The 27,381-nt window shown below is 49.0% G+C and overlaps 1 protein-coding gene across 6 annotated transcripts in view; it reads right to left on the reverse strand.

The window, feature by feature from the left end:
* The window catches only part of PRKAG2 (protein kinase AMP-activated non-catalytic subunit gamma 2), a 260,684-nt gene that overhangs the window by 58,968 nt on the left and 174,335 nt on the right, over positions 1 to 27,381 (reverse strand). For all 6 annotated transcript variants that reach the window (XM_030308857.1, XM_030308856.1, XM_030308854.1 and 3 more), the window contains one exon: positions 1,203 to 1,272. In XM_030308857.1, coding sequence (XP_030164717.1) covers positions 1,203 to 1,272 — 70 coding nt within the window. The remainder of the gene's footprint in view (positions 1 to 1,202; positions 1,273 to 27,381) is intronic.

Below are 27,381 nucleotides of genomic sequence, written 5' to 3' on the forward strand. Positions count from 1 at the left end.
CCCAGTAAGATTCTGAAATGTATCACGTAACTGCTCGTTAATAATAAATATGGATGCAGACTTCTAATGATAATTACTACGCGTGCATTATCTTCTAGCAACGTGCTTGTGAAATGCTGCAGGGAAGCTAAAACATAAAATGAATGCAGGTACAGGCCTAACACTATCTGGCTGACATTCTCATGTTGGCCGTGCACGCTTATTTAAGTCATTGCCTGGCTGTAAATGAACAAAAGTATTAAAGTAAAGTTGGCACACGGCACAGCATCCACATGGCACATTCTTTGTTCCAGGAGCTTTATTCCATGAATACTCCTGGGGCAAAGAGAAGTCACTAAACAAATAACGCAAGCACACGAGACAGCGTGGAGTTCTTTCAAATTAAATTCCTCAAACTGTCAAGCATCTCGTACAAAGTTCTTTTCCGACTCTGAGCTCGCCATGTTCCATCTCAAATACTAATTCTGGCAAAGAACAAGCTTTGCGCCCTTTGCATTTTAACAGTTTCAAAATAAAATCCAGGTGAAAGCTCATCGCATTCCGTTTCAAATATCAATTCTGCCAAAGAACGAACTCACCCCCTTCACATTTCAACAGCTTCCTCACAAGATCCAGGTAAGTAAGAAGCAAACAGGGCAGGAGAGAGAAAACCCGAGCGAGCGCGGAGGCGACAGAAATGATGGAGTGACAGGGTCACCTGAACTCAAACCCAATTCGCGAAGCCGCTTCTGGTTTTCCTATTTAACTTTCCCTATTAACCAGAAGACACACCCTGCCGGTGGTATTTTCGGAAATACAGAGCAGGGAACCGGTTGGTGTTATTTTAGGGTATGGGCCATCAACGCAATTTGGGGGTTACCTCTACGTGTACGGCGGCACCACAAACAATTCCTGCTGCATGACACCTGGCTCTCCCTCGAGTTGGGCTGGTTAGGACAAAAGGGCCGCCCCTCGGAGCGGATGGCCGGGTTTCGGGGCTCCCCTCCCGGACCCAGCCCGGATTCCAACCCCCCCCCCCCCACCCCCGATCGGCACCCGCGGGCCACTGCAGACGTCCTCGGCCGGCTCGGCGTCTGCATCCCCGGCCGCGCTCGGCAGCCGGGGCCGCACGGCCTCCGGGGCGTGAACCCCGGCGGTCCCCGCGCCCCGGCCCCTCGGCGTCGAAACGGAGCGCGTTCCGGCGGGGGCGGGGGGGCACTCACCTTCTTCTTCCAACTCGAATTTCTCCAGCATGCCGGCTTCCGCGGGTCCCGGGGCCGCCGCCAGCGCCGCCTGAGGAGGAGGAGGACAGGGATCAGCATGCGCTCGGCGGCGCTCGTCCCGGCCGCGCGGGCGGGGGCGCGGGGGTGCGGGCGGGGACGCGAGCGGGGGCGCGCGGGGCGCGGGCGGGGGCGCGCGGGGGTGCGGGCGCCGAGTGCGGGCGCGGGCGGGGACGCGCGGGGCGCCGTGGGGAGGGGCCTCCGGGCCGGCGGCGGCGGCGGGCGGGCGGCCCGGCCGGGGCGGCCCCGCCCGCCGGCAGGGAACCGAAGGGGAACGGAGAGGACGGCGCGGCCCCGGCCCCTCAGCCCCCGCCCCCGTCCGGGGGCCGCAGGTGGCGCGGGCCGCGGCCTAACCCGCCGCCCCTCCCCGAGTGGAACGGTCCGCCCCCCCGCCCCCCCGGCGGCTTTGGTACGGACCGGCGAGGAGGAAGCGTGGGAAGAGGACCCCGAGGAGCCCGGGGCCGGCTCGCGCGACGGCGGCCGGGGCGCCCCCCTCCGGCCGCGGCCCTCCTTCCCGCCTCGGCCGCCGGGCCGCCATTAGCGGAGGCCCGTTTTCCCAGCCTCGCCGGGTCCTCCCACCTCCCCCCGCCCCCCCGCGCTCCCCCGCTCACCTTCCCCGCCACCCACGGGCGGCGCGTCCCCGCAGGGTTAACCTGCGCAGGTGTGGTCTCGGCCAGCCCGGGGGTGGGGCGAGAGGGGAGCGCCGCCGGGTGGGCGGGGCGACGCCCGGGAGAGAGGGGCGGGGGCCTGCGGGGACCCCGGAGGGGAGAGGGCAACGCGGGCTGGGGGCGGGGTGTGATGGCTTTTCTTTTTCAAATTTTAGATTAAACTGTCCATCCCCTGCCCCCATTAAAAACAAGAAATGTTCCGGGGATTACACGTATTGTAGCTGCACTTTGTTGCTATCAGTTTTACCCAGCCACGGAAGTCTTAATTTGCTCCCTTTCTTCGCAGCTGGTCCTCCGCTTGGGCTGAGCCACTGCCAAAAGCTCACACAAATCTCGATCTGGCCCCGGCCACTCCTGTCACCCTGGATCTGGGTATCTGAGACGCCGCTATCGGCAGCAGCTCGGGGTGGCAGGCAAGCGAAGCTGGGAGAGCAGGGCAGCGGGAGAGGGGACAGGCGCCCCACTCCCCGAGGCTCTCCGGTGTGACAGCCAATTTCTGCCCCATCTACGGGGTGCCCTTAGTTCACTGCAGACTGCAAGGGCCCTGGCAGATTAGCTCCCCGGCGCTGATTAGGGCTGTAAAGTACCCCCACCCCCCCCTCGAAAGGAAGCCTAGTTTTATCACTCTTGCAAGCCTGGCCTGGAAGAGGAAGTACTAAAATCTCCTTTGCGGTTCCTTTTTGCTCTGTCATCTCGGTTGGGCCAATCCCCAAGTTGAGACTTAGCTGCTTCTCCTCAAAAAGGGTATGTGGGGGGCGGGGGGGGGGGAGAAGAGGACAAAACTAATTTTGTAAGACCTTTGTTGGTCAAAACAAAACAAAACAAACCAAAAACAAACCCTGCAGCTGCGTCATATTTAACAGCAAGAGCCTGAATGCTTTCCCTCTAAGCTCAGGAACAAGGCAACTCTGCCTGCTTTCACACTATTTTTATTCAACACATCGCTGGAAGTTCCAGCCACGGCAGTAAGGCAAGAAAGAAAGAAAAGCCATGCAAATTGCAAAGGAAGAAGTAAAATCCTCCCTATGTTCAGATGACATGGTTGTCTTCACAGAAAGTTCCAAGGAATCTATTGAAAAACAAAACAAAACAAAAACAACCAAAACGAGAACTGGTGAGTTCAGCCAGGTCGTAGGCTGCAAGATCAACACCTAGAAATCAATTGCATTTCCACCTACTAACAATGAACATGTGGAAAGTGCTATTACAAACAATACTATGATCAACTGTAGAGAACGTGATGTAGGGATACACTTAACATGTACAGGATCCGTATGCTGGAAATTACAATGTGGTTGTAATGGAAGAAATCCTAAATAAATGGAGAGACATCCCGTGTTTATGCATGGGAAGACCCAACATGGCAAAGTGGTCCGTCTTCCCCCAGATTGATCTCTGCGTTTAATGCAATTCCCACCAAGATCCTAACCAGGTTTTCTTTTTTTTTTTAACTTTACTTCTTTATTTCGTGAGACAGAGGGAGAGAGCACGCGCACAGGAGAGCGTGGGGGGGGGGGGGAGGGGCAGGGAGAGAGAATCCCAAGCAGGTTCAGCACTGTTAGCACAGAACCTAATTTGAGGCTCAAACTCCTGAACCAGGGGATCATGACCCAAGCCGAGGTTGGACGGTAGACAAGATGAACTCATTCTTAAACTTGTGTGGAAAGGCACAGGCTGTAGAATAGCTAAAACAGTCTTGAAAATGATGAGGTAGGAGTAGTCACTACTGCTTGGTACTGGTAGGGGGAGAGACACATAATCAACCGAAACAGAGAACTAGAAATAGACCCACATTAATATGGGCTTGAGGAAGGTGCAAAAACAGTGGTGCGATCAGACGCGGATAGGCAAAAAAAATAAGCCTCAATCTCAATGTAAGCCTCACACCTTATACAAAAATGAACTCAAATTGGGTCATGGACTTAAAAATAAAATGCAGAATTATAAAACTTCTAGAAAAAGAAAAGCAAACCATTTGGGATCTATTACTAGGCGAAGAGTAAGGCTCGATATCAAAAAGCATGATCCATAAAAGGTAAAATGAACACACGGAACCCCAGTAAAATAAAAAATGTCTGCTCGGTGACAGACCTTGTTAAGAGGATGAAAAGACTCGTGCCAGAATAGGAGAAAATACTTGTAAAACCGCAGAGCCAACAAATGACTGGGATCTGGTAGACATAAAGAACTCTCGAAACTCCAGCTTAGAAAAATAAAAGTTAGAATTCAGTTAGGATAGGAAAAAGACAGGCAAATGGCAACAAGCCCGTGAAAAGATGTTTGACGACATGAGCCATCAGGGACGTGCAAATTAAAACCACGGTGAGCTGTGACCACACCCCTATTAGAACGGCCAAAACAAAAATAAACAGCACATGCTGGTGAGGACCATCGCTTCTGCATTGCTGTGGGGATGGCAAATTATACTACTGCGCTGGAAGACAACTCGGCAGTTTCCTTTGAAGCTAAACACGCAGGCTGCTACGTGACACATCATTTGCAGTCTTGGGCATTTATCCTGGGAAATGGAAACTTACGTTTACGTGAAAACCTGTATACCATGTTCATAAAAGTTTCATTTGTAATAGCCCAAACCAGAGATAACAGATGTCGTTCAGCAGGCGACTGGTAAACAAAGTATGTTACGTCTATACCTGGGAATAGTACTCAGCAATAAAAAAGGAATGAATTATCGATACACACAACCACTCGCATGAATGTCCAGGGAGTTAGGATGAATGGGAGAAACCCATCCCCAAAGGTTACATACTGTGTTACTCCATTTATATAACATTCTTGAAATGACAAAATTGTACAAGTGGAGCACAGATTAGTGGGTGCAGGGGTCAGGGTGGGGGTGGGGGACAGAGGTACCTGTGGCTAAAAAAGGGCAGCACGAGGGGTCCTTGTGGTGAAGGAACCGTTCGGCATCTTGACTGAATCAATGTCAACATCCTGCTTGTGTTATACTGTATTTTTCCTCCCATGAGTCAAGCCACACTTATTTAATTGTGTGGAGGAAATGACCAGTGAGGGTAATTAAAAAATTTTTTTTTTTATTGAGATAGGATTCACATACCATAAAAATACGTGTTCGGTATATTCACCGAGTTGTGCCACTATCTGTGTTTACAGCATTTCATCATCTCAAAGAGAAACCCTGTACCCACCAACGGTCATTCCTTATCACTCTCTTAACCTCTCTCTATTCCCAGCCCCAGGCAACCACTAACCTATTTTCTGTCTTCATAGATTTGCCTATTCTGGCAAACTTCACTGACGTGGAATCATAAAATATGTAGGTTTTTTTTTCTTTTATCTCTAGCTTCTTTCACTCAGCGTCCACGCTGTAACATGGATCAACACTTCCTTTCTTTTTATTGCTGAGTAATATTCCACTGAATGCATAGACCACATTTTACGTATCCGTTCTCCCCATTTTGGCTATTGTGAATATCGGTGCTATAAACCTTCATGTACAAGTGATCTGTGTGGACATATGTTTTCATTTCTCTTGGGTATAGACCCAGGAATAGAATTTCTGGGTCATATGGTAACTCTGTATTTAACATTTTGAGAAATCGCCGAACTGTTTTCCACGGTGGCTGTACCTTTTTACATTTTCGCTAGCAATGTGGGGGGGGGGGGGCGTCCATTTCTCCTGCGCTTTAGTTTTGTAAGATGTTACCCTTGGGGGAAATCAGGTAGAGGGCACACGTACATTACAACTGCATGTGAATCTACAATGAGCTCAAAATAAAAAGCTTAATAAAAAAAAAAAAGCACAGGGGTACAGAGTGGAAGTGTCAATCATTCTAATTTTTGAAAGGTCTGCATTTTGATTTCTTGCAGGAATCCTAGTATAATTGTAAAAACAAATCTCTAATTGGTGTTTATTGGAAGTATCATCAATTTCACCTGTACTCCTGATGAGTTGTTTTGGGGAGGGAAACGGGCCACGAGTGGGAGTATGTATTTCCGGAAGCTGTGCGCTCGCAAACGTGGTTCTCAGGCTTAAAAAGTCCTGTAGCCATTACTGCTGAAGTTGGTAGAGAATAGAACTTAAAACAAATTAATGTCAGTTTCTCAGATTTCACTTCACTTGATAATGGGTGTGCAGGAGAAGGCTCAAATAAAACCATTTCTGTCCTATATGTTCGGGAGGCAGAATTTATTTCCACGGGTTGCTTTCACTTAGTAGGATAGCTCCCAGATTAAACTGTCCTCTATAATATACCAGGTCAATTTCAGGAATTTGAGGGTCTGCAATGTACACACTTGTTGACAGGGTGAAATGAGTGATGGATTGGTTGGCACAAACCATTTAAGGTTGGTGATTGTTAGTTGCCCTTTCATGGTGATATTTTAGGTGATGTTTTCTTAGAGTCTCAACTGACTTATAAGCCAGACTCAACGTGAGCTATTTTGGGGAGACGGGGAAGCCAGGAGAGGGAAGGTTTCGGGCAGTGTTCTGCATGCAGAGAAGGGGGTTGCGGGGGCGCCTGGGTGGCTCAGTCGGTGAAGCGGCCGACTTCGGCTCAGGTCGTGATCTCAAGGTTCGTGGGTTCGAGCCCCACGTTGAGCTCTGTGCTGACAGCTCGGAGCCAGGAGCCTGCTTCAGATTCTGTGTCTCCCTCTCTGCCCCTCCCCCACTTGTGCTTTGTCTCTCTCTCTCAAAAATAAATAAATTAAGAAAACAAAAAGAAGGGGCTTACGTGGATGCCACCTCAACTCTCGCGAGAACCGAACGTGGCAGCTCACGGTAGAGAGAGGGGCCGGGTTTTCCTAGCTGGGCCTACTGCAGATCTCAGTATTTCTACCATATTCTATCGGCTTCTGCAGCCAGTCTGGGCTGCTGCACTCCAGGATGATGGGAGGGAACAGGCAGCTGGAGTTGAATTTTATTGAATGCCTGAAAACCCACGGAGCCATTAGCAGCGTGACCTGCTGGTTGGTGAAAAATGCTAAATTATTAAGGTTTGTCTAACACAGCTGTGCCTAGGTGCAGCAAAAGACAGTATTTGGAATCACTACCGGACAGGAAAACTTGATCACAAGATGACTGCCAAAAAAGCTTTTCCTTTATGGGCTGAGGTCAGATAGGAGTTCGCTTTACCTTTTATTTTATCTTAAAAAGCTACTGCAAGAAATAAATCAACCTTAAATACTGGATAAGTGGCTCCTGAATAATTTAGCATTTGGAAACCTGCAGCGTTGAGGTCCCCGCCTCCCCCGCCCCGCCACTGCTGCCTTAAAGGGGTCCTCTGTGCGGAAGGGGAGGTGGGACGGGGGCGCCCACTGGTGCCAGGACGGGATCTGCCTGTTCCTGCCACTCGCTCTGCTCTCGGATCAGCTCTGACCCCTCCTCTGCGCGGAACACCTCCAAGCCTCGGTCACAAGCTCACAGCAAGCCTGAGTTCCGGACTGCTTCCTGGTCTTCTCCATTCGAATCTTCTATGGACAACTCAAACTCATCCCCCTAAAGTAGGTCTTGAGTCCTCTCTACCTGTCTTCGTGACCTGGGAGGTCACCCTCGTAGTGTCCATCTCCACTGCGACGCTCAGTGGGGCTTCCAGTCAGCTGAAAACCTGTTTCAGAGAGGCGCCTGGCTGGCTCTGTAGGTAGAGAGCATGTGGTTCTTGATCTTGGGGCTGTGAGTTCAAGCCCCACGCTGGGTGGAGAACTTACTTTAAAAGTAAATAAATAAAAAACCTATTTCAAAGGATTCAGTAAGAGAGGAAGAAAATGAACTAAACCAAAAATGTCCCTTTTGCCCGGATTCTTTCTGTTAAACTGTCTTCTAACTTTCAAAAAGTAGACAATGTTAAGGTTTTGAAGACAGACGTTGAACATATATTTAGTAGCTGCTGTATGCCAGGCACCATGGTCGGTGGTCAATAAAATATCTGCTGTGATTAGAAATGCACATCAAAGATAAGAAGTGGGAACCCTACACCCACATAGGATCAGTTTGTTCCTCTTCAAGTTCCACGTTTGTGGAGCTCAGCAGTTAGGGTCTGAAATACGTCTTTCTCTTGCTTTTCACAAGTAAATCCAAATTTGCTTTTATTTTTTGCTAACCAAAATATTTCATTCTTAGGTTTGTGTTTGACATGACTTACTGGGAGCTAAATATATTCTATTCTCCTGGTAATTCTTGTTGTCCCGTAATCCTTTGCAAATTAATAAGTACTGCTCAATTCGTTCAATTAACCTTTCAATTCTTAGTGCACCAAGCCATAAACATTTTTCTGTGTTTCTATTACACAGTGACACAAAACGGGGTGCCTGGCTGGTTTAGTCAGTGGATCCCAGGGCTGTGAGTTCAAGTCCCACATGGGTGTGGAGATGACTTAAAAATAAATCGCAGGGGCGCCTGGGTGGCGCAGTCGGTTGAGCGTCCGACTTCAGCCAGGTCACGATCTCGCGGTCCGTGAGTTCGAGCCCCGCGTCAGGCTCTGGGCTGATGGCTCAGAGCCTGGAGCCTGTTTCCGATTCTGTGTCTCCCTCTCTCTCTGCCCCTCCCCCGTTCATGCTCTGTCTCTCTCTGTCCCAAGAATAGATAAAAACGTTGAAAAAAAAATTAAAAAAAAAAATAGAGCGACACAAAAAGTGATATAAAGTCCCATGATGGCTTTTTTCACTGTTCTCTCCTCTTCCTCTTACAACTGGCCTAGTCATTAGCCCTTCCCAGAAGAGATCAATGAGAATAGCTTTTCGGGTTTTTTTAATTCCTTCATGTATAGAAACTCTGGCTAGAAATTGGTGAAAATTGACAAAAGTGATTAACAGACCACTGCCATTTTTCTGCTGTGTTCTACATAAAGTGCTTGGAAGGAAGTATAATAGTCAAGTCGAAATCAAAGGGACCCGTTAATTCTTCTGTTGCCTCTTCTGCACTTGGGTCTGAGGAATCTGGTGATCTTTACTCACTGTTTACGATGTCATGCAGCCAATCAGGAGGGTTGACGTGAACTGGGGACACAGAGCCAACCAACTAAGTGTAGAGACAGGTCCCGCAGACCTCAAGTTATAAATCTTTTCCTAAGGGTATTTAGTGTCTCTTTTTTATTGATAAAATTTGCCTACAATAAACGGTATCCATTTCAAGTGCACAATCTGATGAGTCAACAAAAAAACCTTCATTCCAATCAAGATACATACGTTTCTCTCACCCCAGACATTTCTTCGTGCCCCTTTGTGGTTCATCCCTCCTTCAGCAACCAGTGATCTAGTTTTTGCTGCTATCGTAGACATTTCCCAGAATTTTCTATACATGGAAGCATTCAGTAGATACTTTTTTGCTCCTGGATTATTTCACTTAGCATAATGATTCTGAGGTTCATGAGATCCAATTTATCCTTTCATGATTCATGCATTTTGTGTCCTAAGAACTCTTTGCCTCCTGCCACCCAAGAGTGTGAAAACTTTCTTCAGTGTTTCCTTCTAGAATTTTTTTTCATTTAGGTCTCTGATCTGTTTGGGTTTAATTTTTTATTAGGATGGATGGTGAGAGTTTAGGTTCATTTTTTCCCCATACTGACGTCTAGTTGCTCCCAATAAAAGACTTTATTGGGGCGCCTGGGTGGCTCAGTCGGTTAAGTGTCCAACTTCGGCTCAGGTCATGATCTCGCGGTCCGTGGGTTCGAGCCCCGCGTCGGGCTCTGTGCTGACAGCTCGGAGCCTGGAGCCTGCTTCGGATTCTGTGTCTCCCTCTCTCTCTGCTCCTCCCCCACTCATGCTTTATCTGTCTCTCTCTCAAAGATAAATAAACATTAAAAAAAATTAAAAGACTTTATTTTCCCCAATGAAAATAAAAGATTGCCTTGGCATCTTTATGTAAGGTCAACCTACTATATACGGGGCATCTGTCTCCGGCCTCTCCACTCTGTTCAATGATCTCAATCTATACTTTCGTCATGACCACCCTTTCTTTAAAAAATTTTTTTTTTCAACGTTTATTTATTTTTGGGACAGAGAGAGACAGAGCATGAACGGGGGAGGGGCAGAGAGAGAGGGAGACACAGAATCGGAAACAGGCTCCAGGCTCCGAGCCATCAGCCCAGAGCCTGACGCGGGGCTCGAACTCACGGACCGCGAGATCGTGACCTGGCTGAAGTCGGACGCTTAACCGACTGCGCCACCCAGGCGCCCCGACCACCCTTTCTTTAAAAAAAAAAAAAAAAAAAATTAATGTTCATTTTTGAGAGACAGAGCACGAGTCGGGGAGGGGCAGAGAGAGAGGGAGACACAGAATCCAAAGCAGGCTCCGGGCTCCGAGCTGTCAGCACAGAGCCCGACATGGGCCTTGAACCCACAGAGCGCGAGATCATGACCTGAGCCAAAGTCAGACACTTAACCGACTGAACCACCCAGGCGCCCCTTCTTGATCATCGTAGGTCTGTAGTAAGTCTTGAAATCAGGTGGTGAGCATTTTCCAACTTTGTTCTTCATTTAAAAAACTTGCTTTGGCTCCCCTAAGCCCTTTGTGTTTCCACATACAATTCAGAATAACCAAAAGCCTCCTGGAATGTTGGTTGGGATTCCATTTTACTTGTTGGTCCATTTGGGAAGGATTCACATCTTCACAATGTCAGGCCTTCCGATTCAGGACCATGGTTTACCTCTCTGCTCATTTGTGTTCGCTTTGGTCTCTCTCAGCCGTCTTCTGTGGTTTTCAGTGCAGAGGTCCCACACATCTTTTACTGAATTTTTTCCTAAGTATCTGATGGGGGGGGGGCGTTTTTCTGATGCTTTTGTCAGTGAAACTCTTTCCCCGATTTCATGTGCTAATTGTTTGCTGTTAGCATCTCACGGAAGACGTAACTGATTTTTGTATGTTAGCTTCATACCCTGCGACTGTGATAAATGTACTTGTAAGTTCTCGCGGCTGCTTTGTGGCTTAGTTACGATTTCCCACCTGAGGATTCACGTCGTTTGGTGCCTCTTACCTTTAGTTCTTTATGTTGTGGTTCCCAGGGGCTGTATAATTTTACCTATTCTTCCATGGTAGCGTGTTTCGCGTACACGCTGATTCTTATCTAAATGTACCATTTTGTTTATGCCTTGATTCGGAAAAGACAGTATTTCTCATACTCTACGTGATGCTATCTATGTAATATACACGTGTATATGTGTTATTATGAATTACGTGTGTAAGAATATAGGTGTCTCTATGTGTATATGCGTAGACGCAGAGTGTAGACACAGATACATTCCCCACCTTAGCCTCCCTTGCAACCCCTTATCTGCCGTGTGTACCCCTCAGGGTGTGGCACATTGCACCACGTTGTAGTGGATCCTGTTGGTTTTGCCTGCGTGGCATCCACGCCTCTTCTACCAACTTCTTTCCTAGAACGAGTCCTTCACTTCGTCGCAGCGCACGCCCTTCGCTTACGTGAGTTGCGATGGTGACAGCATTTCTTACTCTCCTGGAGTAAAAGGGAGGGCTTATGGGTGAAGAGGATCCCCGCCCCGCCCCGTTCTGGCCTCAGAGAGCACGTAGCCTCGACTGCTACTGAGGACCAGCCTTCAGATGAAGCCAGGGCTGAGTAAGAGAAAGGACTTGGGTCCTTGGTGACATCACTGAGCAGGCCTGTATCTCCCCCCGCCTGGGGCCTGTCCTACTTCTGTACCTGTAACCTGAGGCAGTAGATGTCTTTATCCTTCGAGCCACTTTGAGTCGCGGTTTTCTGTTACTTTGCAGCCAAAAGCATCCCACGGGGTATTTGGGAACTCTAGCCTATCTCGGCCCTGCCCTTGGGAGGTGAGATGCTAATCAGGGGGAGGTTTTAGCCTAATTGTGAAAACTGTATTTCTGCATATATATAACGCCGTCAAAAATTACAAAGTCGGTTAAGTTGAAAAAAAAAACAACAACAAAGACACAAGGCAGCTCTATAGCGACCGCAGAGTGTGCGCAAATGCTAAGAATCCTTTGAGATGCACGGCTTCCTTTAGGAGGCGAATCGAGGCAGATTTAAAGGAAGCAAGGGAAGGAGGCCACTTCAGGTGGTGGCCACGGCAGAAAAGCTCGAGGGGTCAAGACACCTGCAGGACACAGCAGGCGAATGGCCTTGATCTGAGCGCGGAGTGTTCCAGTACGGAAATTAAGCATAGATCGCTAGAGACCCCTGGGGGCCAAGGGGACGGGATTCGATTTCATGCGGTAGGACGCGAGGAGGGGGGATGTAACTTCCGCAGCCTGCTCTGATGACATCAAAAGATCTTAACAGCGGTGTAGAGTGGAAAGGGATGGGCATGGGAGAGGCTGGAATCCGCAAGAAGGCTTACGATGTCCTTCCGACGAATGGAAAAATGAAGCAAGCTACTCTGAGAAGCATCGCAGAGATAGTGAGGAGTTTGGACTTGGTATTTCCATGGATTATGAAATACACACAAGGGACTAGGACATCGGGGGAAACGGACAGGATGAGCCCATTTGAGGTAAGAAAGGAGAAATGCTGGGGTTAAACCTGCTGAGTTCCAGGTGTTGGTTGGCTGTCCGAGACGTAGCTTAGGCAGGTAACTAGGGTCTGTGAGTATGTGAGGGAAGGGAGGGCGAGGCAGACGGGGCCTGGATTCAGCAGCTCTGCTCCTCAACCTTCAGTCATTTTGTCCTCTCTCCGTGCAACTGGTACGATGATTTAAAATTCACTTTAGGGGCAGCTGGGTGCCATTGGTTGAGCGTCCGACTCTTGATTTTGGCCCAGGTCACGACCACACGGTTTGTGTCCTGTTCGTGAGACTGAGCCGTACATTAGGCTCTAGGCTAACGGCACTGGAGATTCTCCCTCTCTCTCTGCACTCCCCACGCCACCCCCCGTCTCTCTCAAAAAAATTAACTTAAAAAAAGAAGATAAAATTGACTTAAAAAATTAGCCTTTAGCCGCCAACTCCAGGAAACCATAGGTATGGGTGTTCTAGATATATTTATTTCTCCGTGACGCACAAATATGTAGCTATTAAAATGTTCATCCTTACACCACCTAAAGCTATCCTGCATACCATAGTGGTATTCACCCTACACTTTGGGAAAACTGGTCTACGAGAGTGAGAGAAGTCAGCACCAGAAGCCAGAATGCGAGGGCTGGTATCCACATGGGCAAAGCGGGGGGACTTTCAGTGAGAAGACGGGGTCCTCTCAAGGAAGCAATAAGAGAGGTCAACAGAATGAAAGAGAAGAGACACTTGCATTAGACACACAGCAGCCCCGAGTCGCCACGGCCCAAAAATGTCCACCACACCAGGAATTTGAGAAAACAGCCTGTAAGAAACCAAGTCTAAACCCCTGGTTTAAAAACTGTATACTGTGACCCATTCACGGGTGACAAAAGTCGTTTAATGTGTCAGTTTAGGGGCTCCTGGGTGGCTCCGTCGGCGAAGCGTCCGACTTCGGCTCAGGTCACGATCTCGCAGTCTGTGAGTTCGAGCCCCGCGTGGGGCTCTGTGCCGACAGCTCAGAGCCCGGAGCCTGCTTCGGATTCTGGGTCTCCCTCTCTCTCTCTGCCCCTTCCCCCGTTCATGCTCTTTCTCTCTCTCAAAAATAAACAACAACAAGAAAGGACTAGCTTGGTTTAAAATGAAATATCACAGAAATCCCACTTTGCGCTGAGGGTGATCACTGTTTCCAGAAAGCTGTCTTAATTATACATACACGTGTGTGAGTAGTGGGTGAAGATTTTTCCTTATCGTAGTTTATAGTCATAAACAGGATAATAAAGGAAGATGGTGTATAACCCCTGATGTCTCTGGGCTGAACGATTTAGTCACGCACATGGGACATCAGTTCCAGGAAGTGTTGTTTGTTCACCAAACATGATTAAGTTTCTCTTCAGCACAGAGAGAGTAGCCAGTGTCTATAAGGAATAAATGAGGCCCGAGGGAAAAATGATTTCAACTCATTCATTTTTAAGGCACAAGTAATAGAGTGGAAAGTTGGTCTAGACCAAACCTTTGACATGTCACTTGGCGCTTTTTAAAGGTATATTTGCGGGGGGCGGTGGGGGGGGGGCGCCTGGGTGGCTCAGTCCATTAAGGGTTGGACTCCAGCTCAGGTCATGATCTCACAGTTTGTGAGTTTGAGCCCCACACTGGGCTCTGTGCTGTCAGTACAGAGGCCGCTTCAGATCCTCTGTCCCCTCCTCTCTCTGTCCCCACCCCCTGCTTATACTCTCCCTCTCAAAAATAAATGAACATGAAAAAAAACCCAGAAACCCAGAAAAGGTATATTCAGGTATATAGTCTACATATCTGGGAGGAAAAGTGCACCCACACACACGGGAGTGGTAACAGAATAAAGACTACGTATTAGCATTTCCACTTTTTTTCAAACATCAAACATTTTCAAGAAAAATGGCTTATTAGTTTCCTGCTGAAAGGCGGACGGTTAGGAACCCTTTCCCTCCAGGGCATGGCTTGCGTGTTAAGACGGGGACCAAACAGGGGATCCCAATACGGTCATAAATCCTATGAAACTCATCAGTCCCCGTCTCTGTCGTTAGCATTCTGAAAGATGTATGGATTGTGGGGACGCCTTACAACGGCGCAGTCAACATGTCTCATGAGAACACTAAGGCGATAAACATCTGCTTTTCACCCACTACTGCTTGAGCCCCATCGACGTCGGTGCCCCAGAATTCTCCTGCATTTCATCTCACACCAAGCTGGTGGCAAATGACACTAAGCTTCCACCGTGGAGGAAATAAGCCAGTTTCACATGAGAGTATCTTTGAGGGCGTAGAATGTATTCATTTTATTAAATCTCAACCCTTCAGTACATATCCTGCTTTGTTTTTAATTTTATAAAGTTTTTATTTATATTTGAGAGAGAGCGAGAGCACGCGCGCGTGCACAAGCAGGGAAGGGGCAGAGAGAGAGGGAGACACAGAACCCGAAACAGGCTCCAGGCTCCGAGCCGTCAGCACAGAGCCCGACGCGGGGCTCGAACTCACGGACCGCGAGATCGTGACCTGAGCCGAAGTCGGACGCTTCACCGACAGAGCCACCCAGGCGCCCTGAGCTGCCTTTTTAATGAGACACCGAAAAACTGCGGTTGTTCAGACTTGGGTGTCTGGCAGACATTTTTTTCCAAAATGAACAAAGGGAACCTGTCGCTTCAAGGCAAACAACTGACCATATCTGTTGCCGATGATGCCACTTGAGTTTTTCAAGCAAAAGTCAGAATCTTGGAAAAGCAGTGTCTGTCATAATGAAGCTTGACAGCTTCCCGAGACTTAGAGACTTCTCCCAGGGAGACTGCAGTGTTACTAATAAAGGTGATTTGGTTTTTCGGGTGCCGTGATAAAATGTGTTGACATTTGGAAGATCTGCATTGGTCAGGGACCCCGTATCTTCCCAATGATCAACGCACGACATCACAAGATCACGCGTGGGTTAAAGATCGACTCAAAGTGCAGGGCGGGACGGACGGATAGATGTTAATGTAAATAGAACAGACTCTGTTAAGTAGACTACGGAAACTCATTCATAGGGTTTCAGATTCCACGTCGCAGCTAACCTTTCAGAAACTACTACTTGTCAAGACTACCCACAATTTTCGGAAGAGGCTGTTAAAATACGCCTCTCTTTTCCAACCACATCTCTGCTCGAGGCTGGAATTTCTTCACGTACTTCATCCAAGACAACATATGGCAACGGAAGGAATGCTGGAGCGGATAGGAGAGTCCCACTGTCTTTTAACCCAGGCTTTAAAAAGATTTGCAATAAAATAAAGCGATGCCACTCTCCTCACTAATTTTTTTTTTTTTTTTGAGTAAAAATTTATCTAGGGGCGCCTGGGAGGCTCAGTGGGCGAGCATCCAAGTTCGGCTCAGGTCACGATCTCACGGTCCATGAGTTCGAGCCCCGCATCGGGCTCGGTGCTGACAGCTCGGGGCCTGGAGCCTGTTTCGGATTCCGTGTCTCCCTCTCTCCATGCCCCTCCCCATCTCGTGTGCGCGCTCGCCCGCTCGCTCTCTCAAAAATAAATAAACGTTAAAAAATATATATCTCTGGGAATATCGGAGTTTATTATTGATCTTTTAGATAAATTAATATTTTTTCAAATTTCTCAGCTTTAATTTTCCATATGGTCGATAACTACAGAGGAGACCCATACAAATAAAAGCCTGGGTCCTCACGAATGACGAGGGCAGAAGTGTCCTGAGACCAACACGCTCGAGAAAAACAGCCGACTGGCTGCCCGGCAGACCTAACTCTCAGAAATAACTCCTGAGGGGTGCCTGGGTGGCTCAGTCGGTTAAGCGTCCGACTTCAGCCAGGTCACGATCTCGCGATCCGTGAGTTCAAGCCCCGCGTCAGGCTCTGGGCTGATGGCTCAGAGCCTGGAGCCTGTTTCGGATTCTGTGTCTCCCTCTCTCTCTGACCCTCCCCGTTCATGCTCTGTCTCTCTCTGTCTCAAAAATAAATAAATGTTAAAAAAAATTAAAAAAAAAAAAAGAAAGAACTCCTGAGCTTATAAAACTTAAAGGAAACACCCGTTTCATCCTCTTCTCTGGAGTTAATGACCTTCGATTGTGTTAGGTAGGCATTTCTTTCCATTTTTATTGAGACAGTCACTTTCATTATTAAAGAGAAGCTCTTCATCATCCCAGCGGCGTCCCGGACAGCTACGATCCAAATTCACATTACCTTTTATGAACCACAGAGTCCTGTCCCTTTTATCCCACTCACATCACGCATCATTTTTTCAAACTACTAGGAAGTTTGCTTGTTGGGGAAAAAAAAAAAAAAAGACATGAGCTTTTTGCCTAAATGCTTTTCAACATACGTATTTTATTAAAAAATTTTTTTTTGTTTAGTGTTTTCTTCATTCTTGAGAGACAGAGAGAGATAAGAGTGCGACGGGGGGAGGGGCAGAGAGAGAGGGAGACACAGAATCCCAAGCAGGTTCCAGGCTTCCGAGCCGTCAGCACAGAGCCCCCACGCGGGGCTCGAACCCACGAACCGCGAGATCGTGACCTGAGCCGAAGTCGGGCGCCCCACTGACTGAGTCACCCAGGCAGCCCCCGACATACGTGTTGGAAAGGGAGAGGCATTTTCAGCGACTCTGGTGTCGACTCTGCTAACTCATGGTGCCAGACGTAAACTTTCATGCTATTGATTTTACTTCCTGTGCAGAAGGTCAAGGTGACCACTCAGCTGCACCCCCACCACGGCTGCTCCCGTCGTCCACACACACAGTTGCCTGCCTTTTCTGTTATGTCAACATCCAAGATGTACCAGTGTCGTGACTATGCAAATATTATGCACACCCGAGCCAGCTGTTCACCGTGCCGTAAGCAACCTTCCTTTCGGTGCGATTTCATGTTTTGGGGGAGCTCGATTTTCGACGTGTCTACCACAAAGTCATCCCCAAGCTCGGCCAAAGCCAGAAGTTTTCTCTCAGTGTGATGAGACGCATGAGGCGATCTGCGGGTTTTATTCTCTTCTTGGAGATGTTGTCCCAGGCTTTCTAGACCTGGCGAGGCGAGCCCAACCCTCCACGTGGTGGTCCCACGGCCCCGGGCATCCTCTTGCTGCCTGGGTCTTAATTTCTGCCCTTATCATGAGGGCCGGGATGCTCCAGTAACTTCCCGAGGAAAGGTACGCGGGGGTCATTTATTGGAGACCTCGCGTGTCTGAGAATGGCTCTCAATTTGATGTCCTGCCCAAGTCCCAATTTTGAAATCATCTGCCCTCTGTTCTGAGAGCCCTGCCCCCGCCACCTTCCAGCAGCTGCTGCTCTGAAGTCTGACGCCATTCTGATTCCCAGTGTCTTTCCCTTTTTAAGCACACTTTGTTTCCACCTCCTCTCTGGAATCTTTATGCTTTTTTTTTTTTTTTTTTTAATCCCTGCCGTTTTGGAATTTCACGATGCTGTATCTTGGTGTGGGTCTTGTTTCTTTTCCCTGGTTCCCCCCACCGTCCCCCTTTCTTTTTGTTTTGTGCTGGGTATCAGTCTGGGAAGCTGTGCCCTCCTCTTGTTCTCCTCTAATTCTCCTTCTGTCTTCCTTGTTCCTCCTCTCTGGACCCCTAGGATCGAGCGGCTGAGCCTCCTGGACTAATGCCCTTCCTTCCCTCCTTCCTTCCTTCCTCCTTCCTTCCCTCCTTCCTCCTTCCCTCCCTCCCTTCCTTGCCTTCCTTCCTTCTTCCCTTCTCTCCTTTCTGTCCCTTCCTTTTACTTCCTTCCTTCCTTCCTCTCTTTCCTACCCTCCCTCCCTTCTTCCCTTTCTTCCTTGCCTCAATTTTTATCTCGCCTTTAAGGGCTTACTTTCCAGGAGATACGCTTGATGTTAACTTCTAGCGCATGTGTGTATGGACATATACGCACAACCATTTGTGTAGTTTACTTCCCCAAACTCTCGATCTTGGAATACCCCCTTTTAATTTATAGAGCCTATTTTTTTTTTAATGTTTATTTGTTTTTGAGAGAGACAGAGAGAGATAGCATGAGCGGGGGAGGGGCAGAGAGAGAGGGAGACATTGAACACGAAGCAGGCTCCAGGTTCCGAGCCATCGGCACAGAGCCCGACGCGGGGCTCGAACTCACGAGCCGCGAGATCATGACCTGAGCCGAAGTCGGACTCTCGACCGACGGAGCCACCCAGGCGCCCCGGAGAGCTTCCTACTCTTTTTTTCACGGCTGCAGTTTCCTTTACTCCCTTTATTGCTTTCTCAGGCTTCCTTTTTTTTCTGTTTGCTTTTGTTCCTGTCTTTCGTGATGGAAGGGGGTTTCCTCCAATGCCTGGCTCTCTTTGGCTGCACATTTAACAGGAATGCCCTGAAGAGCTAGGCTGGGAGGTCCGAACGTGCAGATGGGAGCCACTGACCGGTTGCTCACTTTGCCACGGTGAAACGGAAGTGACAAGCCAGAGTTTCAGGGTGTGCAGATCTTTTCTCTAAAGAGAGATCCTCCTTTTGTGCGTGGCCGGGCGGTCCTGAGGAAAGCCCAGCTGCCAACATTTGGGGAGCCAAGCAGGGATGCAGGGGCGCTCATCAGTCTGCCTAGGGGCTCTTACTTAATCTGTTTTCAGAACCCACCCTCCACGAGGAAGTATTCTTCCTGTGAGGGCGAGTGTCTGGGACTTCTGTCTAATAGCTTTCAAACACAGTGGCCCCATCGCCTTTAGAGATAACTAGTGCCTTCCAGCCAGGGTCCCCATGCCCCCGTTTCAACTGAAAGTGAGGTTTACAAGAAGAGTCATAATTAAAAATAGAAGCATTCATCAAAAGCCTTTACGTACGGCAATGAAGTCTTTATGGAAGCAAAAGAAAGCCAATAAAGGAACGTTGATGGAATCACAGAAGCCGCACAGTGTGGCTATAAATATCACTCCAAAGCTTCTGGAGGCTTCATGCTCGTTTCCCAAAGGCCTTTGCAGGCACCTTTTTATGGCCTGGGTTTCAAAACCTATGGCTCGGTCTGTCTTCTACTCTGTTTTATGCTCTCCTAAAGAGAATGCAACTTGAAAATTGGCACTGTTTTCCTGCGGTGGCCCTCCAGAGTGTTTAAACGATCAACTACTACAAGATTTCTGTTTTAAAAAGAGCCCGGGTGGCTCAGTGGGTTGAGCATCTGACTTCGGCTCAGGTCACGATCTCGAGGTTCGTGAGTTCGAGCCCCGCATCGGGCTCACTGCCGTCAGCACAGAGCCTGCTTTGGTCCTCTGTCCCCCTCTCTCTCTGCCCCTCCCCAGCTCGTGCTTATGCTCTCCCTCAAAAATAATAAACGTTAAAAAAAAAAAAAAGAAAAGAGCAAGAACCCATCAGGTACTAGCCGAGTCCTCCCACAAGTCAGGAGTCGTCTTCAGTGATCTCCCCCCCCCACGGCTGCCTCCAAACATGCAGTGCCATGAACACACTGTGTGCAGGGGGGCTCCACGGAGGACAGACCCACGGCCGCCACAGCAAGGCAGCCGCTCTGGGACCAGAACCTCCTCTCTGTGGGTCAGGTCCACATGGGCAGGGAGCGTGGGCTCTGAAGCGACCGCCCGGGGCCTAGTCCTGGCCCTCTCACTCGAACACGGTATCGAACTGCAGCACTGCCCGCCTCACTGGCCCGGCCCCGGAGCCAAATGAAAACGAGGCGCCCTTTGCTCAAAAATGAAGAACTTCCAGATGACAACAGACCGCACTTTGAAGCAGGAGGTGGCCCTTGTAAGCACAGGGCCGCGGCCCAGGCCATGCACCCACGGAGCTGTCTGTGCCTCGGTGGTCTCCTCCGTACAACGGGGGTCACACAGTGCCTGCCTCACAGCGCTGGGAGGGATGTGTGAGTTAACTGATTTCATCAGTGAATAAACTATGATGACTAAACCTAAAGCCTGAGTAGTGCCACACCGTGGTTCACTTCTGTGGCGACGTTAAAAAAAATCATAAGCACATCATTACTCATCATGGCCCCGGAGAAATACACGTGTGCTGTCCGGTGAGTCAAGACAAACTGGAAACAACTAGAAGCTGCAATCAGATGCCAACACCGGGGACGCCTCGCGACGGTGCGAAAAACCAGAGCTCCTTTCACACGCCAGTGCCTTAGTCCGCCACGTTCTGGGCCGAGCGTAGATCCTTGAAAGACGGGATCCGTTTGCAAGGCCCCAAGTCAAGGGAGGCCACGTCTTAGAGAGCGTGTGTGAATCAAGTCAGCACCGGCCTTCTCTTCCATCGTTGTTTCCTGCTTTAGGAAGGGGAGGTGACTTGGTTGTGTCGGGTCAGTGCTTTGGTGCAGGTAACATCCCGGGATTCAGAGAAGCCAAGAATCGCTTCTCGGCCTTTTGGCTAAGATCAAGTGCAGAGAAGCCAAGAGTGGGCAAAAATCTCAAACGGGGGGCATCATTCACCAGGCGTTACTTCCTTCAGTTAAGATTTCTAAGACTAATGTCAAAGTCAAAACACGTGACTAAAGCAGAGACGAAATGAAGAAAGCAAGGAATGCCGATGGGAACAAAGTGTACTTGACCTCGAAGCTCATGCCCTTCTTCCCTCAGCGGTCCCGGATCGGAGCCCCCGCCCTCCCACACGCTGCCTATGTATTCAGCACATCGGTCTCTGAGGCTCGTGTCGATGTGTGTTATGTGCCTGGTTCGGTTCTCGGCTCCAGCTAGGTGCCAATAAATGATAGTTTTTTTTTTTTTAATTTGTTAAAAAAAATTTTTTTAATGTTGATTTTTTTTTTTTTGAAGGAGAGAGAGAGACAGAGCATGAGCGGGGGAGGGGCAGAGGGAGAGGGAGACACAGAATCTGAAGCAGGTTCCAGGCTCTGAGCCATCAGCACAGAGCCCGATGCGGGGCTCAAACCCACAGACTGTAAGACCGTGACCTGAGCCTAAGTCGGAGGCTTAACCCACTGAGCCACCCAGGTACCCCAATAGTTGTTCTTAATTTGGGGGGTGCTGTTTCATAACGGGAAAACATAGGTTTCAGAGGTAGGTCTCCACGTGAACCATGTCTTTACTAGGTATTAGTCCCAGAGTCTCAAGCAGATTACTTACGTTTTCGAAAGGAGATAATAATACCTCCTTTGCTGAGCTGGTGGAGACTTAACCGAAATAGTGTGTGCCTGGCTCGTGACAGGCAGCAACAAGTGGGTTTTCACTGTGTCCCTAATTTCATAATCTACAAACCAGGCAGGGGAGAGGGACTGTATCACACTGGGAGGATGGGAAGTCAAAGAACCTGCATTTGCTGTAAGAAATCAACATGCCAAATGTTTATTAAAGAAAGAATAATCAACTATATTATATTCAAAGGATGGTGGGTAAATTTGTCCCACGGATCCCAGAGCACCTACTGTTGTCCTCCGCGTTCTCCAAATCCACTGAAGACCACTTTAAGACTCAAAATGACAGGGGCGCCTGGGTGGCTCGGTCGGTTAAGCATCTGACTTCAGCTCAGGTCATGATCTCATGGCTCATGGGTTTGAGCCCCGCGTCAGGCTCTGTGCTGACCGCTCGGAGGCTGGAGCCGGCTTCGGATTCTGGGTCTCCCTCTCTCTCTTCCCCTCCACTAACTCACACGCTCACTCTCACTCGCACGCTCTCTCTCAAAAGTAAACATTAAAAAAATGTTTTTAAAGACTGAAAATGACATTTTTGTAAAATATTTGCATCCAAATGTGCCTTATCTGGTTGGATATTGGGCAGAGAACACGTAGAAACACTATGAGATAGGATTATCCCACACACTTCAATGAGGGGCGTGTTACGAGTTTAACTAAGCCACAACTAGTATCACTGAGCGCCTAGGACAGTGTGTTGCAATCATTCGATCAAGGTCATTTCTGGCGTAGATGAGTAAGGAGCCCGTTCATATCATTGCATCTGCTGTCCATTTGTGTTAAGGACCAAACTGGAAATAGGGCACAGAAACTCCTAATTATGGGCTGATGATCTTCTGAGTCCATTCAGAATTTAATTCATTAAGACTGGAGAGGAGAATGAGTCTTACTCTCTCCTTACTAGGAGACGGTTACTAGGGGGGGATCTGGTGACTGAACAATCAACCACGATCCAAGCTGCCCTGTTAAGGTGCTGTCGGAACGGAAATCAAATTTGACCTTATTTTACGTGCTTGGCTACTCAACAAAATAAATCTGTAAACATAACTCGATCTTCTCACATTTGGTCTTGGTGGTTTATTTCCAAAGTAGTCTCTTTATAATTTTGTTTTGAATAGACCTTCTTTTATTCCTCGTAGTTGTTGTAGCCAGGCAATGCATTCTGTGCTCTCCTGCTGTTTCTGCCTCCTCCACTATTTCTCAGAAAAATAAAAAACGGCTTTGCGACGTTGAGGGGAATACGTACACCCCCTTCCATTTAAGCTAAATGCTGGCTGTGGTCTATGTTCTTGGAGCTACTGGCTCTAAAAGCCCTTGTACTTGCTTTTGCCCTCCTGTAATAAGGCAATGGACGAGTTTTCATGTTGACTTGAAGGCCTTTCCTCTCACATCATGCAGATACCTTAACATTACGGTCTTTGCACAATCAATGCAGACACAGGCAAACCTAATGCGCAAGTGAAATGCAGTCTACAGTTAATGCCCAGTGGGAGATAGACATTTTCTTCGATTGCCCATTTGTAAGATTGAACAAGTGGGCAGGCAGAGTGATAACACGGCCCCGTCCCTGGACACGTGGCCCGAGAGCAGGAAGGATCACAGAATCTTTCTTGAGCCACTGACATCAAGTCTCTGTTTTGAAGAGAAATGCTCTGATGGTTTCAGCACATAATGCTATTAGATACAGCCTCTTGGGGGGCATACTAGGAAAACTCCTGAGTGCGTTAAGTAGAGTTTTTTCCCTTAGCAATGTCAGAACACATCCAACGTAGCTAATGTTAAATTATTTCTGCAATTCATTCTTACATTCTGGAAAAGAATAAACTATGTGGATAATACATCCCAATTCCAGCATCATCATATCTGGGTAATGAGCACGTGAATTTGTATTTGCGGATTCCCCCAACCCCATTTTCAGCGGCCAGGCGTAACAAAAGTGAAAGGCCGGAATCAAGTCCAGAGCAAGGACAGATCTGAAGAAGAGGAAAACGTTCCTTTCGTGCCCCTGCCCACCTGAGTCCTCAGAGTGGCCGCTGAGTCCCCAGCAGGGAAAGAACTCAGACACGCCTGCAGATTCCCGGTACTAAAGTATTATCTAGTCGGTTTCTTAAAAGAATCTGATCGCCAGCGAGTAGGTCTACTGGAATTGCACCTTCTTTTATCCAAATACCAATACGATCTCCGTCCGATGGTTCCTGGTACATTAAACATGTTCTCCAGGCTACACCTCACGTGCATCATTTACCGGATTAGACCCAGCAGTCAGCTTCACGATTTGAAGAGTCGAAAGTAATAGCTAATATTGCGTGACCACCACATTTTATGAAAATGAGACCTTTGAAAATCACATCCTCCTGACAACCCAACTGGGTAAACTGAAGACGGGGCCTGATTAGAGCATTAGTGGAAAGTCCATTGCTGAACAATCTTGTCCCGGTCTTTTAAAAAAAAAAAAAAAAAAAAATTAATGTTTATTTATTCTTGAGACAGAGAGAGACAGAGAATGAATGGGGGAGGGGCAGAGAGAGAGGGAGACACAGAATCCGAAGCAGGCTCCAGGCTCGGAGCCATCAGCACAGAGCCCGACGCGGGGCTCGAACTCACAAACGGCGAGATCACGACCTGAGCCGAAGTCAAACGCTTAACCGACTGAGTTACCCAGGCGCCCCCTTCTTAGCCCTTTTTAGGCACGCAGTTCAGTCAAGTACATTCACGCTGTTGTGCCACTACCCATCTCCAGGATTCCATCATCCCAGAGGAAGGCTATTTTTAAAAGAGATAATCAAATACTTCTCCAGATGTACCTAATTTTTGAAATTAAACGCAAAGATGGTAAATGGAACGGCATAATCAGACTAAACCGAGGTAATTGAATAGCCTTACCAATTTGTGAATGAACACAGGATGAGCAAAGGGCTTTTAATGTGCTTTTGCTACGGCATGCGAAGAGGAAATCGTTGGCCGAGGTGTAGAAATCACATTGGAATCGCCTCTGTGTAGTTCCTTAGAGAGTCTGCTCTTGAAACATCTGCTTCGATCCCCCTTTTACTGAAGACAATGCCTCTGGTCACACTCATGATGAGAAGATGCAATCCTGACTCGGGACTCAAAACAGCAGTGCTCTCGGGTTCTGTGCCCAGCCTCAAAAATCGCGGGGAAAACGTGTTACGACGCACAGCCTCCAGAAGCAGGTCTACTGGAGCACTGCTAGAGAATTCGGGTAGTCCCTCGTGAACAGGTTCCCCACTCCGGCCTCAGAGAGATGCCAGGGGAGGCCTGTTCGAAACGTTTCCACCATTCCAGTGGCTAATTTCTACGGAGTCCTTCCACAAAGCTATTAATCCTGGTGTTTGGGTTTGTGTCTCTGTTGTACCCGTGACCCTCTACCAGGCAAAGTTAATGCTTTTCCAAGGGCTATGGGTGAGAGGAAAATCCTGGTTCTGAGCCGAAGGAATTTCCATCTAAATGCAAATCAAGACAAGCCCGTCTAGAAGGCGCGAGTAGATATGGTCACGTTCCACCACCAGAATGCACTTTCATCCAAAGGGGCAAAGAGAATCATTTTCCGAACCCCTGCTTCTCCATTCCAGACTTAGCTTTATCTGTGCCCCGGATGCCTCTATTTGATGTCTCAAAAGAATCAAAAGAAGTATGGCCCAAATGGAACTGGCCTTTCTTCCCCAGATCTCCTTCCTCCTCTTAATTTAAGGACACCGCCATCCAGCCCTTCTTGCCAGAAAGTGGAGAGTCACCCTCGAGCCCTCTTCCCGCATGCCACGTATCTGGGGTCTCCCCCAGACCAGTCAATTTTTTAAAAATATATACTTTTTTAATGTTTGTTTATTTTTGAGAGAGAAAGAGACAGAGCATGAGCGGGGGAGGGGCAGAGAGGGAGGGAAACACGGAATCCGAAGCGGGCTCCGGGCTCCGAGCTGTCAGCACAGAGCCCGACGTGGGGCTCGAACCCATGAACCGTGAGACCATGACCTGAGCCGAAGTGGGGTGCTTAATCCACCGAACCCCTCGGGCACCCCCTCCCCGCCGGCCGGTCTTCTCTCTTTATGCTTTCATACTTCACCCCTTCCTCTAAATCTCCACTCCTGTGGCCTGAAGTCAGCCCTCCGTTGTATCTTGCTGGACCACTGTGGCTCTTTTTACTGGGCTGCCTTCTTAGTCTACCCCAGGCTTCCTCCGGCTTCTAGCCTGTCAGCTGGAGTAATCCTTCTATTAAAATGCAAGCTGACCAACTCGCTCCTCTAAACCCCCGCCAGGGTAGGCAAGGAAGACTTTACGATGCCCATCTGTGCTGCTGACGTCGCGTTCACATCCTCTCCTTACTCAAGGAGATTAAGGGGATGAATAAGGGCCCTTCCCCTTTAATTTATATTAACCCCAAATCTCCTCAACCCAGTCCCAAAGCAGGCTGTGTAACGTCATTAATGCTCTGGGGGTAAGGAGAATACGGATGCCCCAGTCCTAACTCCATAGGATCACCTGCCAGTTTGCCAACTTTATGACCAATTCGACTGCTGGGCGTCTGGCGGGCGGGACTGATGATCGCCTTCCCTTGCGCTCTCCCGGGGGGCCAGTGCTGTGCCTTCAGTGGGGGCAGGGCTCTACGGCTGGCCCCTTGCCTCTCTGGGGACAAGTCCCGTCCTGGCACTCTGCATGGGATGTCCTATTAATTAATGAGACGCAGTAAAGGGAGGCTGTGTCTGGCACAGATGAGTCAGGGGCTGGCAAGTGTTTCTTTTCTTTTTTTCCTGAGAAAAGGCCAGATAATAACTACGTTAGGTTTTGCAGGCCATGCGGTCTTCGTTGGCCGTACCCCCCTCTCGGTGGCAGCACGAAAGCAGCCACCGCTGATACGTGAATGAGTGGGCGTGGCTGCATATTAATACAACTTTAATTATAGAAAGAGACGACGGGCCAGATTTGGCTCCTGGGCCCTGGCGGGGGCCCCTTGCATCAGGCACATGAGCTAAGATGCCGAGTCGGTGTGTGACGGGTGGGCCGAGAAGCCCGGACTTCTCTAGAGGCTGTATGAAATCACGCTGAGGGCGTGGGCTTTGGAGCCCAGCTGCCCCGGGTTCAAAACCTGACTTCAGTGCTAGCGACAGAGCTTCGAGAAGCTCGCACAGATGCTCTCCTTTGATCCTCACATAAAGCCTGTCTCTTCAGAGGACAGAGGAGTGGGTGGACAGGGTGGAAGTTTCCGGAACCCGTACCTCCTTCCATCAGCACATTAACACGCTCAGGCCATGCCCATCTTTGAGAAGAAATGCCCTCGGGCTCCCGCCAGCCCCGGCCCTCCCTCGTGGCTCCTCTCCACTCTGAACTTTGCGACAAAGCTTCCTTCTCCATCTACCCTCCCTGAGCCGTCCCTGCAGCCTGGCTTCTGCCCTGAGCTTATACAGAGCCGCGATCAAGACGGTCTCTTCCACGAGACACACGTTTAGTCGAGGCCTTTGCATCGTTAGGCGACGTGCTTGGAAAAGCCAGCCCAGGGGAAGGAAAAAGCTAATTGCAACGTATTCCACCCCCCAGCAGAGGTGCTGTCTGTCGGTTCCCCGTGAGAAACTCCAGGGAACAGCCCAACCCCACATGACACCGATATTTTAACCATTGCCTCGCCCAGGGTTGCTCTGCTCGGGTGGAGAAGTTCAAGACGAAACCTGCAGCAGCCCCGATCGTGATGGCAGATTTCACCAACAGAAGACCGGCTCTGTCAGCCAAGACAGCAAAAGAAGTCACCATGAGAAATTGATGTTTGTATCCCGGTAATCACAACAACGCAGAGTGCACATCCCCCATGGTAGGCTGTGGCCCGTGAGTGAAGAGGCGGGGGCACTCCTCGGCCACACTGGCCCCGGGTTCCGGCTCCCGGGGACCTCCC

The sequence above is a fragment of the Lynx canadensis genome, chromosome A2 (genome assembly GCF_007474595.2).
Source record: "Lynx canadensis isolate LIC74 chromosome A2, mLynCan4.pri.v2, whole genome shotgun sequence".
NCBI lineage: Eukaryota > Metazoa > Chordata > Mammalia > Carnivora > Felidae > Lynx > Lynx canadensis.